The 24,460-nt window shown below is 41.9% G+C and overlaps 1 protein-coding gene across 3 annotated transcripts in view; it reads left to right on the top strand.

The window, feature by feature from the left end:
* The window catches only part of PEAK1 (pseudopodium enriched atypical kinase 1), a 49,789-nt gene extending 25,544 nt beyond the window's left edge, over positions 1 to 24,245 (top strand). For 2 of the 3 annotated variants that reach the window (XM_072147850.1, XM_072147848.1), the window contains exons 2-5: positions 11,414 to 14,033; positions 20,193 to 20,395; positions 21,204 to 21,673; positions 22,174 to 24,245. In XM_072147850.1, coding sequence (XP_072003951.1) covers positions 11,512 to 14,033; positions 20,193 to 20,395; positions 21,204 to 21,673; positions 22,174 to 23,346 — 4,368 coding nt within the window. In that variant the 5' untranslated portion in view covers positions 11,414 to 11,511 and the 3' untranslated portion in view covers positions 23,347 to 24,245. Of the gene's footprint in view, positions 1 to 8,608; positions 8,934 to 11,413; positions 14,034 to 20,192; positions 20,396 to 21,203; positions 21,674 to 22,173 lie in introns of those variants that run through there. The other variant, XM_072147849.1, reaches the window with a different exon arrangement.
* Positions 24,246 to 24,460: the final 215 nt, after the last annotated feature.

Raw genomic sequence — 24,460 nt, 5'->3', positions numbered from 1 at the left:
AACACCTCATAGGGCTCTTACAATCACATCAGAGTGCAATGAGTGAAAAACTGATTTTTAGCCTGTTCACTAGGTGTTTTATCGGTATTTTGATTTGAAGTGGTTGTTCCATTTGCACAGGACAGGATATAACAAGCTGATTGATGAGGCTCCCACAGCGATCATGAGAATGGTGGTCCCGTTTTGGCTTATGGATGCAACACCAGAGGGAGGGGCATAATGCTTTGTTACCTCCATTACTCACTTGGGCTACCTGACTTTTTCCCAAGCCAGAAATACATGTGTATGGGAAGTTTGGGCAAGTGTTCAGACAGCAGAGCTCTCCTAATGGCGCGGAGAGAAGGGTCAAGCATATACAATTTCCTCTCTGAAAGATGAGCGTCCATCACAGGAGTCATAGAGCACAGGAGGGGATAGTGCAGGTGTTTGTGGTGACTTGGGGAATAGATATGTATGGCCATTATAGGTACAGATGCATATTTTTTTCCTAGGAAAAGAGTATTAATCTCCTCTTATAGTATGTAGACAGTCCTTCCCAATCCCTGTAATGTGGTCACATAGACCACAGACCTTCCCTTGTATTGGGACAGCAGGAACAATCCCTGAACAGCAGGGAGATCATCTAGTACACATCACTGTAGTGCTGTTGTGACTGTCGCAGATGGCTGACTATAAGGTCTTGGCCGTGCATTCTGCGCCATTACCATTTCCTATGAATTTAGATGGGATCTGTCACTGTGCTGATCTGTGAATAGTAGGGAATGGCGTTGTCACACTTTCTATTTGGACCCGTCACTGCAAGCTAATATTTTCTGATTCAGTGGTGCATAGACATTTTTCACTGTATTCATTTATTGCAGGCTATACGTCTCTTTCCCTCATATTATTCTGTCCTCCTGGTTGGAGAGGTGTGGGACATTGCACTAAAGGCTTTTTGAGTTTGGAAGCATTGTCATTATAGATATTAAATTCCATGGTCTGGCAAGAGAAGAGAAGAATATTCTCTAGTTTTCGATGATGTGTTTTTTTTTTCTTGCTGCCGCCTACTATGATATGTGGAGTTTCTGGATTTTCGGGTTTGAATCACACCCCTAATTTATTTTTACTGGATACATTTTGTTGTTCCTGTGTTTGCAGAAGCCTTCGGGACTTTGGTATGAGGTTATTGTAAATACGGTAAGCCATTATATGCAGTTTGGGGTGAGAGGTTGTTACTGATGGTATACAGTATGCAGTGTCCAGATTGCATTTCCTGCAGAAGATGTTAAAGGACACCTATCACCAGATCAGGGATTGTAAGCCAAACATACAAACATACTGGTATATGCCCACTCTGGCAGGATCTACTGTACTTTAAGCTTTTTATGCTCTTGTTTGTAAGAAAAAAAGGGCTTTAAAAATTAAGCAAATTACCCTGAGGGGCTCCAGGCTCCATTAACTCCTATGGAACCTGGAGCCCCTCATGCTCATTTGCATACATTTCAAAAGCCTTTTTTTTTTTGTAAAAATCAGGGCATAAAAAGCTAAAAGAAGGGCAGATTCTGCCAGAGGAGGCACACACCAGTATGTCGGTGTTCTTGGTTTACAATCCTTGATCTGGTGATAGATGTCCTTTAATTTCTGCAGTGTAAACCCTGTAGCTCTTTCCTTTAGGTCCAGAAGACCACTTTACCGTGCATTGTTGGGTGAATGTCTTGATGTTTAACTATAGTTTAGTGTTTATTGTAAAACTTTTCCAAAAGTCATGTGCAGTCATCATAATATGTATAATGTCCATTTGTCACCAAATGCAAAATAATGAAAGTACCTGATCAGTTTGGTATTCATTATAAATGGTACACTCTTAAAGGGGTTATCCGGGTTTAAAAAAATTTTTATGGCCGGGCTGGGGAGGGCTAGTTAAACATAATAAACATGTACTTACCTCCTCCGGTGCTGCCGATGTCCCGCGCCGCGGCCGGTCTTCTCTGTGCGCCGGTTTCATTACACCGGCCGGATGCTCCCATGCGACACAATCTCCCAGCCCTTACAACGCTGAGAGATAGGGACGGATGGGAGGAGCCGTCCACAACGCGGACCGGAAGCTCCTTGTGCGCAGCTTCCGTGCCCCTGTAAACAAACAGGGGCACGGATCGAAGGGACCGCAGCGCGGGACATCAGCGGCACCGGAGGAGGTAAGTCCATGTTTATTATGTTTAACTAGCCCTCCCCAGCCCGGTCATAAAAAAATTTTTTTAAACCCGGATAACCCCTTTAAGTTTATATAGACCCATAGAGGGAAATTGATCATCCACAAAGAACAAGTTTCAATTTTATATCATATAACTATATACATAAGGTAAAAAAAAAATTGTATTTTATAGTTTGTTCAATAGTGTGACCTGCGTCGCCAGAAGAATTTTATAATTTTTTACAGCTGCGTTGAGACCCTTATTGACCAATATATGAGCTTAATCATAATCCACATGACAACTACACTTTCTATTAGGCACAAACCTTTAAGACAACATGTGCTGTTATGTTGGCCTGTTTACTCGTATTAAAAATATGACTGTTTTCCCAGTGACCAATAAATGTGGGGGCTCCGACCTTTGAAACTTACAGTCCCTTCACTATTGCTAGTGTACAGTATTCTGCGTCTAGCAGCTAGGACACTGAAGGAATATAGGAAGTCATTGGCCAGGGCCATTCATCCGCTGCTTCGTGATACTGGACTTCTCACAGATTCCCAGCTGGTTACCTGCTCCGTACACACATTAAGGCTTTCATTATTTTTCAGATAGCAACTTACTGCTCAGGAGGTATCTTTAATATTGGCATGAAATGGAAAACAGATTTATCAAAGATTCTGATGGTGGATAATAAATCTGAATTCTGAGCTTTGCTGGCATAGTTTTTGATGGAAACGGTTTCTTTCTGTAATATTTTGCCAGATTCCGCAGTATACCCCTGCGGGTTTGCCTTCTCCAGCCATTCTGCTGTCCCACTTTTGGAATGTGACTGTAGGAGAAACAGATGGTCAAAGAGAGATCATTGCTTTCTGTGCAGAGGGGCACTGTCTGTGCATGTACAATGTAACAGAATGCAAGTGGTGACGGGCGAAGGCGAGCAATGTGTATTCTATCGTATCTGCTTTCCTACATGTGATCTCCTATGTCTTCTCTGTATATTCTGTGTGACAAACTCAAAGATAAATATCAAAAGTTATAATAATAATAAATAAACTTTATATTCAGTATGTAGCTCCATCATATTCCGCTCACAGGGCACAGCTCCCAAGAGCTTACAGTCTATGAAGTGGAATAGCAACAAATATGTTGGTACGTAAAGCTGCCCAAATGCATTGGATATCTGTCAGCTCAACACTCTTCCAGCGGTCTGCTATCTCTCAAGACTCTATCAACACTTGGAAAAAGTTGCATGTTTATGTCAAGGGAAGCATGGGATTTAATAGACTGCCGTGCACTTCTATTATTAACAATTAGAGGTCCGTTGTAAACTGAACCATAGAAACCAAGTTTACACCAAGTAAAATACAGTGACATGGGCTGTATATGACATGATACATTCAGCGTATAAGCCAGGAAAGTGTATTTTCTGAGCATATCCATAGACATCTACTGGCACACTAAGGCATCTTTTTTGCCTTCTTCTGCACAGTATATGCTGCATACTTTTGGAAATTGAGCAAACTATTTCTTTCCATCCTCAGTGGAGGCCATTCATGGCTGAGGGGGGTGGGTGCAATGTATTTTATTCACCCCCAGTCTCCACTGAGCGTACATTCAGGAATGTCCCCGGTGATGTCTCTCTCTATGTAAGGGACATCGATGAGGGAACACGCAGAACAATGCTAGCAGACACTGCTCAACAGTCACTGCTCTATAGTCTCCTCCTTCGCTGAACCAGAGGACATAGTGGTTTGAGGAACATGACAGATTACTATGGATCTCAATCCCATTGGCTTCCAAAATCAATTGGGTGAGCACCTATGGAGTGTGCTTGGACACAAATTTGTGGAATCAATCAATGGAGGCCATACCACTAGACATCTTAAGGCCTCGTGCATCCAACCATTATGGGGGCCATGACATGACTGCAAAATTTGTGTCCAAATCATGGCCCACATAGAGGTCTATAATAAAAAATAATAATAATTCCTTCATACCTACCAGTATGTTTTGGAGTGTGGGAGAAACCCGGAAGAAATTCCTACACAAACACTGAGAGAACATAGAAACTCTTTGGAGATGTTGACCTGCATGGGAATTAAACCCGGGATCCCATGGCTGTAGGGCTAACCACTGAGCCACTGTGCTGCCCTACAGCACCCCATCATGGTGCCGGGAGCTCACAGTGTCCCACTGCACCCTGACATGACCACCTGGCCTTCAATGAAGAAGGGAGAGGTGAGGAGCCCTTCCCTTCTCTATTTGACCATGTGCTACACCCGGGTAACGGACCAGGTGAGCACCATCTGTGTGAAGGGGCCTAAAAAGGGAAGGTGTCCCCGAAAAATCTGGTTCCAACATGTCCCCGCAGAGAATGGTGTACACATTGCCAAAGAGTTTTTATAGTAAAAATGTCTTTTTCCAAAAAAAAAAAAAAAGATAAGTTAGACCATAGTTTACCTTTCTGCATGCAGAGCTGTGTCCCTAGTCCCATGGTAGTGGCCAGTGAAGAGTGCCCCCCTCGGGAAACCACACTGTCATTCATTGATTTCAAATTTAATGCTCCCATGCCCCTCCATATATCTACCCCTCCCCATTGGTTCCCCTCTCAGGACGTCATACATGTCTACCACACACTCCCATGGGACTGGGGACACAGCTCTGCATATAGAAAGGTAAACTATGGTCCAACTTATCTTTTTTTTCTTTGGAAAAAGCCAGTTTTACAATAAATACTCTTCGGCAATGTGTACACTATTCTCTGGAGACACAGGGGAGCCAGAAAAAGGTTTCCTGATGACAGGTTCCCTTTAATAAACAGCACTAGATCCCGCAGTTGTAATTTGCCACTAGGCTTAATAATAGACTGACACTTAGTAATTGTGTTGAGGTTTTCTAAACCCTAATTTACATTACAGACAGAATTACAATAGAAGATGACACCTCTATAGAAAACACATTATTTCCATCCATGTCTGATAATGGATGATGTCACACTTATCTACACCTCTCCCTGCGAGGATGCCACATTCCCTAAAGGGGTCCTGATCAGCGCCTGATCAGCCAAAGCTGTTTTGGTATAAAAAATATAGGACAATCTACCGTATTATGTAGAAGAACTTAATCGTATGGCTATGATGTATTCACACATGTATGCATGTACATACACCCTAAACAGGCGGTCCCCTACTTAAGAACACCTGACTTACAGACAACCCCTAGTTATAAACGGACCCCTGGATGCTGGTAATTTATTATACCTTACCTTTGGCTACAATAATCAGCCGAATTATCACAGGTGTCCGCAAATAAGCTTTATTATTAATCCTGGTTGTTATGACAATCCAACATTTTTTAAAATCCAAATTGTCACAGAGACCAAAAAAATTTTGTCTGGGGTTACAATGATAAAGTATACAGTTCTGACTTACATACAAATTCAACTTAAGAACAAACCTACAGAACCTATCTTGTGTGTGTATGTATATATATATATATATATATATATATATATATATATATATATAGATATATATATATATATATATGATCATGGCTGCAACACCACTCTCTCACAGGGCTTTTCACCCAGCTTTCCTGGACTCTTGTCATCATCTGTTATCTCCTTTAATGCGTATTGTAATTTCTATTTGATATGCAATGGACTGTAAAACTATATTTCTTTGTTTTTCTTTCGTAGCCTAAGAAGAAGCAATTTCCTAGACAATTTTCCGATTTCTTTGCATGTATGGGTGTTTAGTTTCTTAATTTGGTTGTAAAAGCTCAATTACTAACATAAGGTTTGCCGTTTAGCCTTGGAGCTTTGGTATTATTTATAAGATGCTTGTTCCTCAGTTTCCTTTAAATGCACAGTGTAATGGTATAATGTATCCTTGAATGAGCCATCCATTAACTGGGGAAGAAAATCCGCCTGTAATGGGATGGGATCCCTCTGGGATCCCGTGATCTCTCGGAATGATATCCACCCCTGGGAATCCCTCCTTATACAGCACACACCATTAGAGAATACATTTAGACTCTGGCCAGTTGTATGACCTAGCTTTGTATTCTTGTTATTTTGATGTATAATACGTAAGTCTTTCAGAGATGTACTGTACATGTGGTTCAAGTGCCTGGATGGCGACTTTGATTAAAATTATGTGTAAATTGGTAATATCAACAAACCTCAAGTGTTTAGGGATAGCAATAACAAGATATTAGAGTTCACCGTGGGTGATTTTGTATTTACCGGAAGCCCCTATTGGTGCATTATTATGGTACCTTGGATTACTGCTATTTTTAATTGACTGATATATATTTTGGGTAAGGAACATTTCTGGATATTGTCTTATTGATTCTTTCTTATAAAATCTGGGATATCTGGTATGAAATGGTCCTTTTCTAATGGATGCACAATGGAAACGTTAACGATTCTCCTTTGGTAAAAATCAGGGCATTTAAGCTCCGCCCCACAGACCACCATCAACCAGTCTGTTGGCTTGTATGGGGTATGTGCCTTTCTGGGGCACAAGGTGGTATATACTGAATACATTTTATCCATTGCTTACTCCTTGCTTGAACTATACCATATGATATTTCAGGTAGATGTCAGGGACGTATTATTTACTATGATGTTTTTGCTGCAGTTTTGACAATGAATATATTTCGACATTTCTGTCTATCCATTTGATTGACTAGCTATGTCGGACTGTGGTACCATGGGTCCACCATGCATCCATAATGGGGTTTTTGAATCATCTTAAAATAAATAGTCCCAGTTTCAAGTGATTGTGCCAGTCACCTCTAAATGGGTTTCTTGAGGGCCTATTATTAATGGGGTTGGCCACATATAAGAAAGTTTAGCAGGGGTAAGGACATTACAAAAAACAGGGACACCTATATTGTGCTTTGGACTTATATAGATGGGCATGTCCATTGCACTTAGGCATGCAGTCCCTATTGTATCCGCATTTGTTTATTTAACATCCACATGTCATAATTTTTTTTTCACATACACTAACAAAAACGTATGGGTTGACATAATATATTGCAGCATGGTGGCTTAGTGGTTAGCATTAAAGTCTTGCAGCGCTGGGGACCTGGGTTCAAGTCCAAGGGTCAACATCTGCAAAGATTTTGTATGTGGGTTTGCGTGTTTCTGTGTTTGCATGGGTTTCCTCCGGGTCCACCCCGCTCTGTGCAGCGCTGCGTAATCTGTGTGCACCAAATAAATAAAGAATTATTAATTATTATTGTTATTCCCTGCCCAGTTGGTTGTCTAGCAACATTTAAGAAAAAACAGACTGCATATTTTTTTTGTGAAACCATTAACTTTTATGTGGTCTTAATGAGCCCTTACTCTAGTAAGTTTTTCCTTCTGCCCAGAAGAACTGTTGGTCATGTGACCTACAAGCCGCCATTTTTGGGGCTTCCATAATGTGCAAAGTCTTATGGATTTCCATCAGATCGTGGGAGCGTACCACATTAGTCTGGATGTTCTTGGCATTCAGATGTCACAGGGAGACCCAAAAGTGGCTTCTGGTGGAAAACCTGTAGCTCCACTTGGCAGATGAGGAAAGTGTACAGGGGAAAGTCCAAATGGATGAACCTATTAGTGTACTGTACTTATCCTGCTAAACTTTCTTATGTGGCCACCCCCTTCATGGAAATCTACCTTTTGATTTCATGCATTATGAACCAAACATACATTGAGAATGCTGTATCTACACTGATGCAGAAACATATCTTGTTTAATCCCTGAGTTGAGTGGTTTTGCTGAAAAAACAATTATAACATTCAGGACTCTGAATGCATAATTAATGTAAGAGGAAAATTGCCCATTAACCTGAATGTTATCATTGTTTTTTCAGCAAAAACACTCAGTTCAGGCATTAATGAAGTAATGTGCCTGCATCAGTGTAGCTACAGCCTTCCAAGGTATGTTGGGTTCAGAATGCATTTAAATTAAATGGAAGATTTTCTTTAAGTGTCTGATCGTGGACCAAACAGAGGATCCTCTGGAACTCTAATGGGCCAGTCCAACACAGTTCATTAGGATCTCCCAATATTAAGAAACAGATATGCTGGATGTTACAGGAAAAACAAAATCTGGTAAAGAGATTCAGAATTAAAAAATATCATAATTTCTGTATATTTATAAACTGGAATAAACAATGTTCTATTTCTTTTATTTGGAATGAATGTATTCCTATAAAAAAGCATTGATTTGTCTGCTTATTTCGGATTATTGCATGGTACATGGCTACTGTATGAGTGTGTGCAGTGCATGTGAGTATCAGATGAGTGCCGCCTGTATTTGTATATGTGGGGGAAGCGTATTTATGTGTATGTGAGAGTAAAAGAAGGGATGTGTGCCTTCCTCCTTCAGGAAATGATTTGCTTGCTGCTCCTAACATTCCCTGCAGGGGGAGAAGCAGATAGACGGATGGAGAGAGAGGCAGACACAGACTGGCTGACACACACACACACAGCTCAGGCCAGCAGCACACATACACCCATCAGGCAGAAATACACACAGCGCAGCTTGTAACACACATTGTTCTATAGAATAACATGTCACCCAGTGCTGTCACGCTAATGCACGGCCATGGCACATCCTGACAGCTCTGCTACACTCAGCTCCATGGCCCTGTGACACATAGACACACATACAAAGGCTGTTCTGTCACATACATATTCAGCTGATCAGCGCAGTGTGACCGTCTTTCTCTGCAGGGACAGATCAGCTATACGCCTGTTCTGGTGAGTGCTGGCATTGCTTTGGCTAGATATGAATCTGTGGGATTGACATGCTGGAATATGCTGTGTTGTATAGGAGAGTACTCTGGCACTGGGGAGATTTTTCTGGAATAAGAGGTTTAAGGGACCTTCTGCGTTTTTCTGTATGTGATTTTTTATTTTATTATGCGATAATGAACCTTTAAATATGTGCCCAGAATATTCATATTCCTTAAAACCAGTCTCTGGTAACCTGCTATTCTGCATCATTGTACAGGAGGGCAGTATCCGGGGGTCTGCAGCAGCATTGCTGCCATAGACATATGTGATTTTGACATGTAACAAGGCGTGGGTATGAAGCATGAGGTGTCATGGTAACCGGCAATCTCAGGGTTAAAGCAGAAATGTCGGGTAGAGTTATATTGATGCTCTTTGGGGCTTTTGCCTGGGTGGCGAGCCTCCTCCCCCATATTGTCCTGTAAATAGCACATACTTTCCCTGCTCCCAGACTGACCCCCCCAGACATACCGAGCATTCCTGTAACTCTTCCCAGGCCCGGGAGGCAGTGTAGCTGGACCTATAGGCTCCTATACACATGTACATAGACCATGCTGTCACATTTCTATGCTACACACTTACTGTCACATGCACATGCTGTACCCTGTCAATCCTGGAGACGCTTGCTATAGAGACATGCTGAGATATGAATAAAGAATACAACTTTCTGACACACACAGGACAAATGTTTATGTGAGCAGGTCGATAGGTCCTTCTCTAAAACATGAAGACCGCTGTATAACTCCAGGATACTCCTTGTGTTCTGAAATGGAAATGGACCTATATGTAACACAGTTACTAATCCTTGTATCTGTCAAGAAGGAGTGTTTGCAGTAGGGGTTAAATAAGCGATGGTCTGCAGAGCTCTGACAGAGGAGGTGTCCCCCTCACACCCATTTGTGATTCAGAGGCAGGACGTTGAGGTGGTGTTTTAGGAGGGGGGTGGATTATCCTGAGTATCCGACGCTTAATGTCTTCCTTCCTTACTAAACGGAAACTGGAGTTTAAGAACAGCTGATACTGCAAAGGCCGGAGATCTGGATGAGGCTCTTAGGCCTGGCATGGAAAGGGTGCAGAAGGTTCAGGAGATTATTAAAAACTTCTGCCAAGATGGAATCAGAAACTATCCCGGTTGAAAGCAACTGGAATGTCAAGATAGGAATAGCTGGTTATAGCATCAGGGCAAAAATAGAACGTCCAGAAGGTCAGAATGGAATTGGTTTATAACGTTGGAAAAATTATAGTTTTGAAACAACTTCAGAAACCTCATTAAAGGTCACCATTCCCTCCATGAGAGTTGGGGAAATCTGCATGGGTCACTTATCGCCTTGTACAGATAGTGCAGTCCAAGCGCTTGGCTAATCTGGGCGACAGCAGTTGGAGAGTGAGTTGGCAAAGCGTTAGCATTTCCATCTTATTGTGCATACTTGTTCTCCATTTACTTGACAGCTACTGAGGGGGAGACTGATGACGTTGTGTTATATATATATACATTTTATATGAAACAATTAGGTTGGCAGAGCTTAGTTTGAGTGGGAGTTTGGCACAGCCAATGTACGTGGTACAGCCAGCTGATGGAGGCATCATTTATTGCATCACTTATGTGTAACCATGTTAATGCTGCCGAATGTCGGAGTTTCTATGTGCTTGGTTTGTATTTGTCATTGCATAGTGTTACTTACTGTGGAGCAATCACTTAGTATAATTGTGCATTATTGTATTGCGCTATGATTCCTACTGAGTTCTTTAAATGCAAAGAAGATCTGTAGAAGAGTGTACTACAGCTATGCGGGACACATCCTCACACTTTATAACACTGTTCAGTATTATTGATGGTCTTAGGGCATTGCAGTACATTAATGGGGGAAATGAGTATTAAGCACTTTATATAAACTCATTGTAAAGGCACATGTAGAGTTTAAGGCTTTATTATATAGTAGGTGATATTCTAACAAAACATGGCACTAAAAGGGTTGCCTGAAGAATAGGCTTTCAGTTGTAACATTTAGACATTTAACATTGTCTTGGAAGTTTTTAGGTTCTTCTGTAACCTCTCAGGAGTTGTCATGCTCTCGGATGTTAGGGGGCATATACTTTCCTATCCTGTGTATGAAAGTGTCTCAATGCTTCACAGCGCCACCAAATTCTAGGTTTATTTGTCTATGGATAAAAAAGGGCCATCTCTAAAGTTGGAGCTCATTCATGCAAAAGTTTTTTTCCATCAAGAAAATCTCTGGTAAATTCACTTTCTTTTTAAAAAAAAACCAATGGCATGCCGCTTTGCATTGCCCGATATACAGCCACAACACTAACCAGAATGGCCAAAAGTCTGACCTTTGCTCTTTATTGTCTGCCAGGTTAAAGGTTTTTATGTGAACATATCGAAAAGTGTTTTTTTTTATTCCTTATAATACTTAATACTCACAGATTTTTTTTTTTTGTTTTAGGCACTTGAACTAGCTATGCTGTTTTCATTGTCTGCTATGAATTTTTAATTGAAGATCTACGTTGTGCCCTGGTGCCATGCTCTACAGAACCTGCAATCATGTCGGCTTGCGGCTCATTTACAGAGCATGTTTGGAAACCAGGAGAGTGCAAGAACTGCTTTCAGCCCAAAGGTCAGCATCAGTTATCGGCTCTGGGCAGAGGCAACCCTGGTCAACCACCACCGCCTCCACCTCCACCACCTCCTTACCGAGCAAATCATGCCAAAGTAATTTCCAGCCAGAGACCACGTACGACCACTGGGTTCAGGCCACCTGTAGCCAAGAAACCTACCATTGCTGTGAAGCCTACCATGATGGCAGTAGATGGAGCAATATGCCATCCTATTCAGAATCATTCTAGGTCACCACTACCCACGCAAAATACTAGAACACAAGTCCAGAATGTAGTATCCAATGATGATCGAGCCAATAACAACACAGGAGCAGAACAAACAGTCACTAATAATAATCATATGACTAGCAGTGGACTTACAGAAGTACTAAAAGAAATAGCAGGCTTAAGTCCAGTAGAACCTTTACCCCCCTCAGAAGGTACACCTCGAGAAAACTTTCTGTGTAGAATCAACCAATGTTACCGCCGCTCTTTAGAGAGAAAGCCACCCGCTAGCTGTTTATCTGGAAATCGCCAAGAAGGAGCAGGGCCAAAAAAGTGTGTTAGAAGAGTAGCTTTAAGTGGAGAAGAGGGTGCAGTGATTGGAATGGATGGTGGGCGCTTCTGCTATCCAGAGTTTTCCAGTGGTGATGACAGCTGGGATGAGGAAGATGAAGATGAGCAGGAGGAACGGGATAGCTGGGAAGAAAGTGATGAAGAACTTTTGGCAATGGAGATTCGCATGAGAGGGCAACCAAGGTTTGCAAATCTTCAAAGTGGCAGTCTGTCTCCTGTGCCAGGAAGACTTGGAAAACGAGAGAAGTGGAATACTGTGCCATTACGTCAAAAGTCTTTACAAAGGGTTTGTGCTGTGGACTATGATGATAGCTATGATGAGATTCTTAATGGCTGTGATGTAGGTGTTCATGGGGAAGGTCATGTTGTTCCACCTTCCCCTGATGCATCAATGGTTGATTCCTTGTCTTGTCCTCCCTCCTCCTCTTCATCCTCCACTTCTTCATCAGCATCATCATCTTCATCATCTTCCGGGGGACTCTTTTGCAATGGAAATGTAGTCACAGAGAAGCCATCAGCAGTTGGGACGGATATTGAAACACAAGATATTATTCAAGATATTGGTATGGCACAGGCGCAGCCATATCGTGTGGTTAATCTAGAACAACCTGTCTGTAAGCCATATACAGTAGTTGATGTTTCTGCTGCAATGGCTGGTGAATGCCAATCTCGTCTGAGCAGTAAGCTAAAAAAGTCAAGCTCTACACGTTATCAGGAAGTATGGACATCAAGCACTAGCCCTCGACAAAAGCTTTCTAAAACAGAAAATGTGGAGGCTCCCAAACGAAGCTGCTATAAGTCTGCTCCAACTTCACCCACTGCTGGTTTAAGTGCCCATACTGTACCTGTTCGTTCCCCCAACTTATCAGAGATCAAATTTAACAGCTATAACAATGCAGGCATGCCACCTTTCCCTATTATTATTCATGATGAACCGGAATATGCCCACAGTTGTAAAAGTGCTGATAAAGTGCCCATCCTTATCAATCCCAGTGCTTATGATAACTTGGCAATTTACAGAAGTTTTGTTGGTTCTGGTGGTGTTTTTCCTCCGCCCCCAGACAAGGAAAAACGTCAGACTGGAAGTGCAGCAAGCCACACATATGAGGAAATAGAAACCCCTGTTAAAGCACTAAAGAAAGACGATTCTGCTGGTGGGGTCCCACAGGAAACAATTGGTTGTACACGTGAAAGTGCCAACCGTGTTTTGTCTCAGATTGTGGCATCCATCCAACCTCCACGTTCTCCACCAGAAGCTTTGACTCCTGAATCGGGCAGTAGTGATGATCACCGTCCACCAGAAACTCAATCTGATCCAGAACAGCATACTAGTTCGTTAGGAAGACCAAAAACTCTGTTTACCTCCCAAAGTGACACCTTTGGAACTGTGAGTTTAAACAAGAACTCTCCAGCACTTTCCAGTGATGACAGCCCAACTGTATCGTCCACCTCAGAACCTCTCCCACCTTTCCCTCCCCCACGCTCAACTTCTTCTCCCTATCATGCCACTATGTTACACAAACACTTTGCAACCCGTGGAAAACCAGTTGGAAATAACAGACCTTCACCAACTGATACTTCAACACAACCACGCCGGCCAGCAGATGGCAAACCACGACGTTGGATATCCTTCAAAAGTTTTTTCAGGAGAAAGAAGGATGGAAGTGGGCAAGGTGGCTGTGAAGACAGAGGAGAAGATGGAAAACTAGTTGGGCTAGATGGCACGGTTATTCACATGCTTCCACCACCACCTGTTCAAAGACACCATTGGTTTAGTGAAAGTCGAGCAGAGCCTGGAGAGAAACCTTCCATTGTGTTCATGTATCGGTCACAGGAAGAGCAAGCGGCTGGAAGTCCACAGAATAGCATTGGCAATGAGACCAGATCTAGCAGGTAAATGTTGTCACCTGTAAGACGTGTGTGATTTTAATAGTGAAACAGATATGTGCAGGTGTTGGAGATAAATGAAATGACTTAAAAAAGGAGAAAAATAGCTTAAAGGGTTGTCCACTTTATATAAAGAAATTTGAAAGTATTATATTGGAGGATTTATGTAAATGTACAATAGAAGCCTGTTTTTTTGTTTTTGTACAACTTTGGTCCTACTCCAGTGTCGCATTATAGGAACAATTGTAAAAGAATTGGTAAAAGCTGAGTGTTCAGAGTTGTGTTGCCAAGATGTATTATTACTATTATGGCACAATGAACCCCTTGTCGTCAATTTCCCTTATTTTTATTTCTCCTTCGCAAAAAACATTGCATATAAAAATACACAAAAATGGAAAACGTTATTAAAGGGGTTATCCAAGTTTAGGAAATAACTTGGGGCCGGGCTGAGGCAGGGTATTTAAAAAAAAAAAAACATGTACTTACCTCCTATGGACGCGCCGTGGTCCGGCTGATCTGTGCCCCTGTCTGTTTACACGGACACAGAAGCCGTGCACAGGGAGCTTCCGGGTGGCGAGGTGGCAGGCCACGCCCATCCCTCCCTATCTCTCAGCATTGTAGAGCGCTGGGAGATGGTGTCAGATTGGAGTTTTCGGCCGACCGAGGAGGTAAGTACATATTTATTTTTTTTAAATAGTCTTCCCAGGCCCAGCCCTAAATTATTTCTTAAACTCAGATAACCCCTTTAAGGGGCATAGAGTATAACATTGTAATACCAATTCAAATAACAGTATGACATTTGCAACATCCAATTGTAGAAAGAAAGTACAAAAACTTACATTCCTAAACATACCAAAATTTCATGTGTCATGATCCTCCTACTGTCTATATAGCCTCACCATAAAAGACGCACTTTCTTAAAACCCATAACTGCCCACCTCCACAACCCTTACCCAGCTATCCGGGGAAGGAGAAAAAAGAAGAGGAAAACTTAAATTAGCCAAATATCCTCCAGTATTTCTTTTTTCATAGTGTATCTTCTCAAGTAATCTTCTAATCATATGCTATATCTTCCTTCAGGCATACCCATTTATTTGACCAGTATGTTTGGCTAGACTAAAAGGAAGATGGTTGTAGGGGCATGCAGAAGGTGGTGCTACTCTCCAGATAGTCTCCTTTAATATTTGGCACTGCTCCTTTGGTGGGGTCAAGGCTTACAGGAAGTAGATTAATATGGGAAAGATACTTATCATATAATAGGAACCTTTCTGGTACTTGAGTGGACAGCCCCTTTTAAGGACTATATTAGTCTTGAGATTGCATCCTTGTTTCTACACCTATTGATCTATTGATACTCTTATGCCCTGAAGATCAGTTATTTTTCCTCAAAAATTTTAGCCACATGAGTTATTCTTCCCTATATTGGACGAAACAAGCTGGAAATACATGTTCTACAAGTTCTTCCTACACGGACAGTGTATGTGCTATTGGTCTAGTTACACCCTGCTTGTCTATTATGCTATGTCTATTGTGATAAGTATCTGGACACATTTTATTAGTAATCAATGCAGAAACCCAGGTAACCCCTTTCTTGCAGCTGTAGACTATAGATGAAGAAGAAGCTTAAGGGAGTAGATACAGGAAAGAAGACAATCCAACTCAGTTACCACTGACTATCAACATAGAAAAAATAATAAATAATGAAGCAATTTAATGACTTCAAGGCAAGCATTGTGTGTAAATCTTTCATCTAGTGCAGACCTATATATGAACTATTATCACGACAAAACTAATGTTGAGTTTAAAGGAGTGAAATAGCTTGTACATCATTCTAACATATGCATCAGTCATGCACCAAGTAGAACTCCAGCAGAACCACAAAATCTGTGAAACTTAAAGTACATCTACCACCAGGAGGAAGGATTGTAAACCAAGCACACTGACATACTGGTGTGTACCCCCTTTAGCAGGATCCACTCTTCTTTTAGCTTCTTGTGCCTTGGGTTTTACAAAAAAAGACTTTTTAAACTATGCAAATTAATCTGAGGGGCTCAGGTTTCCATAGATGTAAATGGAGTCTGAAGCCCCTCAGACAAATTTGCATAATTTTTAAAGCATTTGCATAAATTTTTAAAACAAGGGCATAAGATACTTAAAGAAGAGCAGGTCCTGCCAGAAGGGGCACACCCAAGTACGCAAGTACGTCAGTGTGCTTGGTTTACAAGCTTTGATTCTCGTGGTAGATGTCCTTCAAATCAGAGGATCCAAAAATATTTCTCCCCAAACAAATTTAACTTTAGAACAAATGTATAGAAGCTATTCTGTACATAACCTGAGCACTGCCTGTACAGAGTGACATGCAGCAGATAGTAACATCATGGCAGAAACTTTTACCACAAATTTGCTGTGACACCTCCACTTATGTGGCAGAACTTGGATTTATTTTGACGTTATCACTACATGGTGGGTAAACTGCACATTTGTGCCACAAAGGAGATTCTGAGGCAAAATCCTGTCAGAAGTTTGTCTCATGAAGGTACGGTTTACAAATGCAATGCAAGAACATGGGGCACCCGATCACATGTGTGTTTACAGTGAAAGGCTTGCGATCGGCAATACGTTTTTGCATTGTTTACTGGAAACACAGATGCAATCAGGCTGAGCCCCATCCCTGTGTGCTTCTGCGTTTCTAAATGCAATACAAGCTCCGCGTGTCACCGAAACCTAAGCCTTCTAATGGATACCCTGGTGGAGGATAACTCATCTACACAGAGCAGCCCGGAGGGGAGTATTTAGGAAAGTATTCTGCTACTGCACAGGGCTGGCAGCTGCTGACAAGGGAGACCATGTGAGAAGAGGAAAACTGGGGGAACAAGCACACAGGAATGCATGATGTCAGGCTGGGGGGCATGTGCGCTATTCAGACACCACCAACCTGTAAACAGCCCATTCATCATGTATACACAAGGTGGATGGTTCTCTGCAAGCTACAGAAGACGATAAAGAAGGGGTGAAATGGTGATTTCAGAGGAAGAATTTTGCAGAAAGTAGACACATTGAAATAAAAAAAATTTCTATAAATTCTGAATGCATTTAGTCTGGGTTTCGCTATCCACTCTTTGCTGTTTCTTCAGCAATGGAGAATGGGCTGGAAGTTCCAGGGGGTTACAGGACCTGCTTCAGCTAACTAGTGGCCTCAGTGGTGCCCGTCCCATAAATTCCAAACTTTATCTTTTATAGTGGATAACAATCCCACATCTGCTTGTACCCACACTAATTGTTGGAGCTATGTTTGGCCCTCCCATTTGGTGTCCCATATGAAAGCCCCTATGATATTGCATTAAGCAGCAGGACACATGCTTGACCCACCCCCTGTTCCCGCTGTTATTGTGGTCAGTTTTGGTCACGGCTGTCTGACCCCCACAATACAAATTTTATCCTCTAATCCCGCCAAACTTGGTTTTGCCCCTTTTAACTGCTTTTATCTCTGGATGAATTGTGCAGAGAACCACACTCCTGGTTCTGTTACAAAGATTATATGTGTCCATATAAAGAGCTATAGCGCTCAAGATGGCAGCCACGGAAAGGAGTATTTCTCTCCATATGCTTTTTTTTCATGCTTCCTAGTTTATTGTTGTAAAGGTTAGTGACATTGGGGCTTATTTACTTAGGGTCCCATGGATCGCACTTTCATTAGCTTTTAGAAATTTTCTGGATTTGCGCTGCTGTGACAGCTATTTAGAAGGGGATTGTGTCGCAGGCAATCAGATCTTTTTTGCGCAATTGCGCCCACTCTCATGCAACAGAAATCGGGGGGAGGGCCGTTGGGCGATCCGACGGATTGGGACTGAGCGCGGGATTTAACTTTAAAATTGTGTCGCAAGACAATGTACTTACATACACCGGGAAGAAGAAGGTGAACTCCGGCGGACCTGAGCGGGGAAGTGAGACAGACGACGGAAATCAGGTGCACGATCTTTGTAAATCGCGGAAAAGTTCATTCTCACCTGACAACGCACAGCGGGGATCGCGCAGGACCAGGTAAGTAAATGTGCCCCTTTGTCTTTTAAGATTATGGTGGACCTAGGATCGTCATATATAACCATCAGCATATCGCCATGTAGAAACGGATATTGCACCCTTTATCAGGAAATATAAAAGCTTTCTGCACATAACAGGAATGGAGTAATCCCTTACATGACAGTCAATATTGAGAAATGTAAGCACACCAGAACTTCAAGATCAAGTATAAATCTGGTTGGATCACCCAGGATGCTGAACTTTTCCGCTCTGCTCTCAGTCTCTGTGAAGTTAAAATTTTATGCCCCTTACCTGTTTTAATACAGGTAGCATGGTGCCAAATTTACTTCAACTTGAATGGCCGTATTGCCAACAGTACAGTGGCCCACCGGACATGCCTATCCGATCCTTTACCAGATTTATTGCAGGGGCGCTCGGCTCCCTGTGAAGAGGCAAGGAGCACTCACCCCCTGCACTGTCCAATGGCACGTCCCCCGATTTGTGTTACGTGGAAGCCAGCGCAGCTGCGCCAGAAAATGATCGTGTGCGACACAATCCCAGCCCAGACACCTGTTAACAGGTTCAGGTTCCAAGCTGTACAATCTCCGAAAAATGCGCATAATCCGACGAAAGTGAGTAGCGCGACCCTTAGTAAATAACCCCCTTTGTGTCTGCTTAGAGAGTAAGGGGTTAACATGCTCTTTATTGTGTAAACTTCACTTGGGGATTGAAATTTGAGAATTCTCTTTCATGGGGAAACCCCTGCAAGGTACAACACACTTTTAAATGAGAGACTACCATATTTATTCCCATTTACAAAAAATAAAACACAATAATTCTGATTAAAAACCCTGGTTACCTTTTAAAAGAAAACAAAACTGATGGTTATGGTGTTACAGTCACAGAAAATAGACTGATGGTTTCACTCATCACTCCCAGTCACCAGCTTCCTCGCCTTAGTACTTATTGCTATTAGTTTTATTGCTATTTTAGCTTCTTACAACTTAGTATTTTTCGCTGTTGTCTCATAACAGGCAACACAAAGCTTAAAGAAGTAGTGCTCTCTATTTTCTAGGAATCATTTTAGAATTCCTCTTATAAATCTTTCTCCATAAAGAGGGGTTTCTGTGGGGAGGGACGTTTTGTTTTATAGTTCTTATGTTTTTATTATTTATCATTGTAAATTGTAAACATTTTCATTAAAAGGAAATCTTTTAATCCAACATAATACACCCCCCTTTAGACTCATGAGCGTAATTTTAAATGTTGATTTTAGAAGGAAGGGGACCATTGATAACAGAAGATAGAAGAATATTACCACAGTCACAGTGTCCTTGCTTTTATGATGCTTGATTTTGATACTAAATAGACGTGTACTACAACCCCAATGATTAGCTCCAGTCTCTAGCCACGTTCTTAGGCTCCTGTAAGGTTTCTTGTCACCACTGGCTGTTGCTGTTGATGTTAGCAGTATTCATGTCCCAGTGTGCACACTTATCACACTTCCTATTATTTACCATCTCCTTCCTCTTCCCTGTCATTCTGCTCAGTGTGGTTTCACAGCCTGGATGTGCTGCACTTTCACTACTAGGCTCACCGCTCAAATTTTATTTCTACTCCTTTTTTCTTCAATTTTTTCCACAACAACTTTTTTTTTCAGACACTTTTTATTTGCTCATCTGCTCCAGTGTGCAGGTAGGATTGTAAGGGGTGTACATTCCAACTTTGGTTATAGAGAAAAACTTCTTCTTATCGGAGTTGAGGAGGAGGGGGGGAGTAGTGTGTGTCAGTGCTGAGCTGTCATAGGGGAGGGTTTCTGGTGACACTCCCTCACAGGTAAACACACAGGTTAGGTCACATCACAGGGCAGTCTGGTCACGACTTTCCACTCCATGCATTAGTTTTTTTTTCTGTTAGAGAATGGGGAACTGTGTCAGTAGCAGAAAATGGTAAGATTGGATCTGTACTTCACTTGGCTTATCGTATTTGTAGTTTACTTTGTCGAGGTCTTGAACAGACGGATTTGTTATTTATTGTTGTTTTTCTTTTACTTTATATATATATATATATTTTAGATTTGTTTTTCCTAAACACTTGCTGGTGTTGATAGTGATTATGCCGCTATCTGTATATTTCTTAATGCAGCACCCCTGACGATATGCCTCCCCTACAAGACCCGGCCTCTCCTGGCCCCATGGTGCTCTCAACTCCAGATGAGCAGAAGCGGACAGAGAGTTCTCCACCACCTGCCGAGGTTCGGACACATGAAGAACCTGCTCCTGTCTCTGGTGCTGCCTCCGACTGCTCATCTGACTTCAGTCCAGGGGGAGCCACCTATACCAACTTAGGTAAGATCTACACTTCCAAACTCAGTAACTAAAGCATTTCTTCTACCATTGCTGCATCTTGAGTCCTGGATAGTCATAGCCATTGCTATAGTTCTGGATAGTCATAGTCATTGCTGCCCCTTAAGCCATTGCTGCTCCTTGATAGTCATAGCCACTGTTATAGTCATGGCTAGTCATAACTATTGCTATAGTCCAGGATAGTCTAAGATTGTAAAAATCCTGGATCTGTCATATTTCCATGCCATTCAGTTACTATAGGCAGCAGTAATATTACATAATTCTATATGAAACCACTGGATGTGTTCATGTTTCATCACTATGGAAATACATAAGCACATTGCAGCCTGTTCACCACACCTAGGATTGACATATGAAGTTCAGCGTTATACAGTGCTGCTGCATGGCCTTTGTATACAGGGAAAAATGATCAGTAACAAAATACAACTGCGATGTCTGAGCATTTTCTTTCAGAGATTTTTATTTTTTACATATCCCAGATCCTGCACAACTGATTAAGTACATTATTTTTCTTGTTTAGTACTTGTCAATTACATATCGCTGCTAGAGATTTCACTAAAATATGGAAAAATACAACTCTTATCAGAAAAAAAACTGTAGTGTGGTATACAAATAGATAATTGCAAAGCAGCTCCATCTTATGTCAGGCTGACCCAGAATAACAAGTAAACCTTGAGTTGCCATGCCTGGGTATTGCGGCAAAAGAATAATAGGTAAAAAGGAATAAAATGTACTCCCAAATAGAAACTTTATATTCCAGGACATTAATCTGCTAAATCCGTATCCACAGGTCAGTCTCGGGCAAATATGATTCCATATAAACAGCCTCGCCAGACCCATGGAGGAAGCCCACCCAATGAACCAGAACTTCATCCGACCCCTCCCCCTCTTCCAAAGAAAAATATAGCACCTCGACAGTCGACACCAGAAAAAGCACCCGGGACATCGTTGAGCCTGGCTAACCCTACATACGATACAGACCGCAGCTGGGAAACTGGTGGAGTTGAATCAGGTGACTCCATGGAGCGACCCAAAGGAAGTGGAGGAAAGATAGCAGAGTTACAGGTTGAAGCCCTGCGCCGCTTCTATGCTCGTTGTGAGGACATTTTCATGGCAGGACAAAGGGAACCAATCAGCTTCGGATTGGAAAGTTGGCCAGATTTCAGACTAACAAGTCCCACACCATGCTGCCAAGCTGGAGATGCAGTATATTACCGGGCATCTTATGCACGAGACCCTGGAAATCTCTATGCTGTGAAGGTAAACTTTTTACACAAATAATTGGAAGTTTTTCTTATAGTTTAGAGTTTACCCTTTGATGCGTGACCCTATAGTCATGCCAAATTGAATAAGCAAGGGTGAAGTTTAGAAACCACAGGAGCATGGCTTATACTTATTATACATCTTTCTCCCTCAGTAGATCTCTGTTACCTCCTTGCCTTTTTCTTGGCCTACAGCAGCAGTTTTAGTCCTTTTATTTTTTCTTTTGTTGCTTACGTGGCAAATGTTCAAAGCTGTACAGAATTAATCAGGTTGTCAAGTTTCTGCCAATATACATTCATAATTAAAAACAACATCAGAAGTAATTTATATTATTCATTTTTCTATAGTCACATTTTTATCCCAAGTGGAGTTTTTCTGTTCTCGTCCTGTGATATACATCGGCTTCTAAGTTACAGAGATGATGTATTTATTATACTTTTAAATTTTTCACTGTAGTAAAACTGTTCTTTTAACCCGGTCTTTTTGTTGATTTCCAGATTTGCCGCAGCAAGTCTAAGCAAGCCCAGCGGGAATACTACCACTGCCTGGCTGTGCGACAGGGACTCACTGAACATTTCAATATCCAGCAGGATTGTGGGCAGTTTCTGGCTGAGGTGCCTGCGCGTTTACTACCCTGGGAGGATCCTACTGTGTCAGAAGAGGAGGAGGAGGAGGAAGAGCAAGAAGGAGAAAATGGAGAGGTCACCAAGAAACAAAAAGAGACCCCCAAATCAAATCAAAAGCAGAGCTCTCCTAATAATCAAGGCTCGTTGGGCAAACGGAGGAGTAGAGTGGTAGTTATTACCAGAGAACCCCCCAAACAGACTCTTGCAGATTTTGTACGGGAGGGTGAAATCCAACATCGTAGAGAGCCTGAGCTGTATGAACGGCAAGTGTGTCTGCTACTGCTTCAGCTCTGTGGAGCTCTGGAGCACTTGAAGGCACAAGGAATAACTCACTGTGATCTTCGTCTAGACAACATTTTGCTTGCCAACTGCCGCCCTGGCGATACAGGATGTAGTTGTTGTTATAGGTCTGCTACAGAGGATCCAGTAGATGCCAAGGAAACAAGTCCTTCCGAACAGAGAGCTTTCCCAACCTGTGCTGGTCGATTGCTTCTCACTAACTTTAGCCAGGCTAAATTAAAGAGCCAGAGGGTTTGGCGTCCACAAGGTGATCCATCACGGATGGCTCCTGAAATTATGGGAGCAACACAATACCGGAGAAGTGATGAATTTCAGACTGGGATCCTCATCTATGAAATGTTGCACTTACCGAATCCTTTTCTTGATGGGGGTTTGAAAGAAAGAGAATATGGACCCTGTGACTTACCAGCTGTACCACGCCGCTCACCATATTCGCGTGGCTTGGGACGACTGGCTGGGCTTCTCTTGCAGCACAGCCCTTCAGATCGGCTTCAGGTTGGACAAGCCAAGGCTGCCCTACGCTGCTTAATTTGGGGCCCAAGAGAACAAGTTCTACAAGGATCAGGATCTCTACATAACTGGCTGGAGGTGAAGAGGACATTGCTGTTAATAAGACTTGCAGAGCGAGCTCTGGAGAAAGAGAGTAGAGTGACTCTGGAGGACTGGTTGTGTTGTCAGTACCTGGCATTTGGCACAGCCCAGGGACTGGCACAGACACTACGGCTCCTGGAAAAAACTGAATAGCATTGTATTCTTGTAACTTTTCCCAACATGGTCTGTGTGCAATAGCTGGGAATACCCAGAAGGCTCCGTTTAAGAAGCTTGAATGTCCAGTGTTATACCACTCCTTCCTGCACAGTCAGGCAGATACCTAAGCAGACATTACACTCACATGTTGGTCTTCACACACACTCTTTTGCATGCCTCAAAAACAATGGACTTAGTATAGACATTGTAACAAATGTATTTACAAGCAAGTATATTTCATTTTATTAATGCATTTCAAAACACCACCCCCTTTTTATACAGTCATTTTAATCCTGCCAGAAGCCACTTTTTACCATTTCTATACCGAACATATTCATACTTATCATAAATGTCATAGCTGGCATAATCCGTTGGACCCACCATGAAAGTATTAATGCATCGCCAGAACTACAAACCTGTTACAGAGGATTACACAAGCTGAAGCCATGACACGCACAGCACTGCTGATACACCATACATACGCACACAATCTGCCAGACTGTGGGGGAGAGATTACCAGAACTAGTATTAATACAAAATGTTTTATTCTTAATGCTTTTAATACCATAAATTCATATTTATATTTATATGCAACACATGCAGTATACTTAAGAACCACACATAGTGTTAAATTTCATTTATAGAAGTAATTACAGTATACACAATGGAAAGACAGAAGTGTCCTTGACGCTTCACGTTCCTAAACGTATGGGGACTAGAGCCCTGCTGCTCGGTGATTCCTCTGTTATAGGAGGCCAGGGGAGCACAGATGGTCATCTCGTACAGGTGTTCCCTGCTCCGATGCCTCCTTTCCTTTTTGTTTTTGTTGTGGTACTTTTCCATCTTTACTGCTGATGTTCCTACTGTTGCTGTGTTAATAAATTTGTTTTATGGCAGTGCTAGTGGTCTGTGTTATTTCTTTAGGGATATTACTAGTTAATAAGATAAAGGATTTTTCTGTAGTTGATTGTTTTGTCATTTTGAAAATAACATTTTGAAGACAAATCAAAATATATAAAAAGACTTAATGGGAAACCACATTTCCACAAATGTAGCTAGGTTCCCATAGAACCTTATTAATTAACTGACACCCTTCTTCTAGCTAACAATT

Source organism: Engystomops pustulosus, chromosome 4, assembly GCF_040894005.1.
Source record: "Engystomops pustulosus chromosome 4, aEngPut4.maternal, whole genome shotgun sequence".
Classification (NCBI taxonomy): domain Eukaryota; kingdom Metazoa; phylum Chordata; class Amphibia; order Anura; family Leptodactylidae; genus Engystomops; species Engystomops pustulosus.
Note: the sequence above shows the minus strand (reverse complement) of the source record. Positions and strands in the feature narration are given on the sequence as shown.